A 2,711-nucleotide genomic window follows, 5' to 3' on the forward strand; every position below is an offset into this window, starting at 1 on the left:
AAATAGGACAATCAATAAAAAAAAAAATCAATGTTTCCATGAGAGAATGCTGTATTTTGTCCTCCAGACTTTTGCCCAACCATCCCTCCTAGCACCTCCTAGTCTCAATGGCAGGATGCTAGTTTTGGCCTCCCGCCTCCAAACATCATCTCCTAGCACCCACTAGCTAGTCTCGATCGGATTCTAGTATTGGCTCGATCTCCTAGCCTTCGACAACCATCCATCCTAGCACTTGCTAATCTCAGCTGCAGAAGACGCTTTCCACGGGATTCGAATCATCCATCCATAACCTGTTCTTACCAATTATTAAATCAAATATTTATCACTATGCCAAAATTGTTTTTGTCAAATGATAAAAGAAAGAATTAAAATAAAGACACATTATATTCCTTCACATAGATATTTAGGGTTTACACAATTTGTTGCATGCATGTTTATTCTCACACTGCGCATACGTTGTCTAAGCTGCAACGTAACTTATTTAGCATATACAACTAGCCAGCACGCAACTACGTACAATATCACACTGTTACACAGCACCAGATTTCTGAAACACAAAAGCATGTGGGTAATCACTGAGAGCCAAACGCCTAGCGCCAACCAACTCGTCGAAGTACAAACCAAGGTTGTAGCATATATCGAAAGGACAGTGAGTTATTTTGTAAGCGTTAAGGGTCGGACTCAGAGATGTGTCCTGCTCAATCATGAACTTGTACGAGACAACATCGCCGGCCTTCACGAAACCTTCCCCGGATATAGGGTCTTTCTGAACCTCCCAAGATACGTTAAATACACAAAGAAAGAACGTCGGAATGGAGAAACGTAAGCTCTGGTGAGTCGACTGCAAGACGACGGTGGCGTTCGGGTCCTCCGGCGTGATCATAACGGGGTTGCCTTTGTCTAATTCGTGGGCTATGATCACGTCGCTTGCGCATCCGGTCGCCGAATCCAAACGAACAAGTTTCACACCTCCGAAGGCCCGTATGACGGAGACTATGTAGTATGTTCCGCCGGCCCGGAGCTCGTCTCCGTCGGAGTCCAGCACCGGAGCGCCGGACGCGGCTGCTACATCGGCGGTGGGAAGGCGGATGGGGTTGCGCGTGGAATGAGTTGGGTTGGGGAGGAGAAAGAGGGAAAGTGTGAAAAAGAGGAGTGCGAGGGTTTTCATGTTATAGTAGAAGACAACTTAGTTGGGAGAAGAGAGGTTATGATGTTTGTATGTAATGTTATTTCAAGTCTCATGCAATTTATAGACAACAAATGTTTGTATGTGTGAAGTTCTTGGATTGTATTCCTTTGCTCATCTATCTCATGGTACGAAGACATGGTAGTTAGTACACAAATTATACTCTAGAGCGCGACATCAAAACGACGTCGTTTTGATTAATGAAAACATACGGATGAAACGGTCTCTGTTCCGCGCAACTATAGTTCTCTTTCAACACAAATGCAGTATCCGTTCAACACAACTGCACTATCAATTCAAAACAACTGCAATTCCAAACGGATGAAACGACCTCTGTTCCGCGCAACTGCAGTATCAGTTTAACACAACTGCAATATCGATCATGACCATGGTCCACGATGTAACAACTGTAGTTAGTATTACACATACACCAATTTTAGATAAGGTTTTTGACAATGCTTTTCTTATTTTATTTTTTAATTCTAGTAAATTTTAGTGATGATGAGTGTTTATTCAGTTTCACCACGTCCCAACCTAACAAAGCATTTGAGAGCCACGCTCAATATTTTCAAACTTCATCGTTGTAATCAACTGAGTGGGCTTGAATAATCAATACATTAAAAATATAAATTATCAATTTTTTCGTACCGCGCGCGGCACAACTCTTTTTATAATATACCATCGCCAAGCTAGGCTGCCCAGGTTAATCACATGCATGGTTCACCATTTTTATAATATTTCTAATTTAAATCAATTACTAGATGTGGAAAATGACGACTAATTGAAAAAATTAAAACTTTTACTAGATGCTGATGTTGCTGGGTATCCCAATGGCGCAATGTCGTTGGTTATAGATAGTTTTTGTACATTATTTTCGGGTGTCTCCCTTCCATTAAAAATTTAAAAAAAAAAATTAAAACTTTTAATTAAGGTTATTTATGTCTAACTTTTATATATTACTTTCGGGTGTCTCCTTAGCTATTATATTCCTGTGCTCTTGGAAATAACTTTTAGAAAAAATTGTAATTTATATCCCTTCATAATATGTCAATTATCAATGTCGTCCTTAAATTATTAGTGGTGTAAATGTTGCCCCTTAATTTTCAAAATGATACATATATTGCCGCTCAATTTTCAAAATGGTACATATATTGTCCCTCCCATACGGTACGAGAGGGGCAATATATGTACCGTTTTAAAAATTGAAGGGCAACATTTACACCACTAATAATAATTCAGGGGTGACATTGATAATTGACATATTATGGAGGGACATAAATTACAATTTTCCCTAACTTTTATATTACAAATACCAAAATCATAACCATTATTATTATTTTATTATTATTATTTTTTTATTGTTATTTTGTATAAGGTTATTTATGTCTTCAAAATATATTTATAAAATACAATTCCTAAAGTCTATTCCTTTAACAAACCAAACAATAGAATACAATTCACGTTCTATTTCTTACATATTTCATTCTCTATGAAATAGCATTTCTAATTCCTTGAAATTTATTCC

General features: G+C 38.0%; 1 protein-coding gene across 1 annotated transcript; it reads right to left on the reverse strand.

Annotated features, from left to right (window-relative positions):
• Positions 1–529: 529 nt before the first annotated feature.
• Positions 530–1,168, reverse strand: LOC116030083 (sporamin B-like). The gene has a single exon (XM_031272208.1). The coding sequence runs from the start codon at positions 1,166–1,168 to the stop codon at positions 530–532; it is 639 nt and encodes a 212-aa protein (XP_031128068.1).
• Positions 1,169–2,711: the final 1,543 nt, after the last annotated feature.

This window comes from Ipomoea triloba, chromosome 1 (genome assembly GCF_003576645.1).
Source record: "Ipomoea triloba cultivar NCNSP0323 chromosome 1, ASM357664v1".
Lineage (NCBI taxonomy): Eukaryota > Viridiplantae > Streptophyta > Magnoliopsida > Solanales > Convolvulaceae > Ipomoea > Ipomoea triloba.

What these genes read in the sequence shown, in the direction of transcription:
- LOC116030083 (XM_031272208.1), bottom strand. Translation starts at nt 1,168, where the DNA reads ATGAAAACCCTCGCACTCCTCTTTTTCACACTTTCCCTCTTTCTCCTC.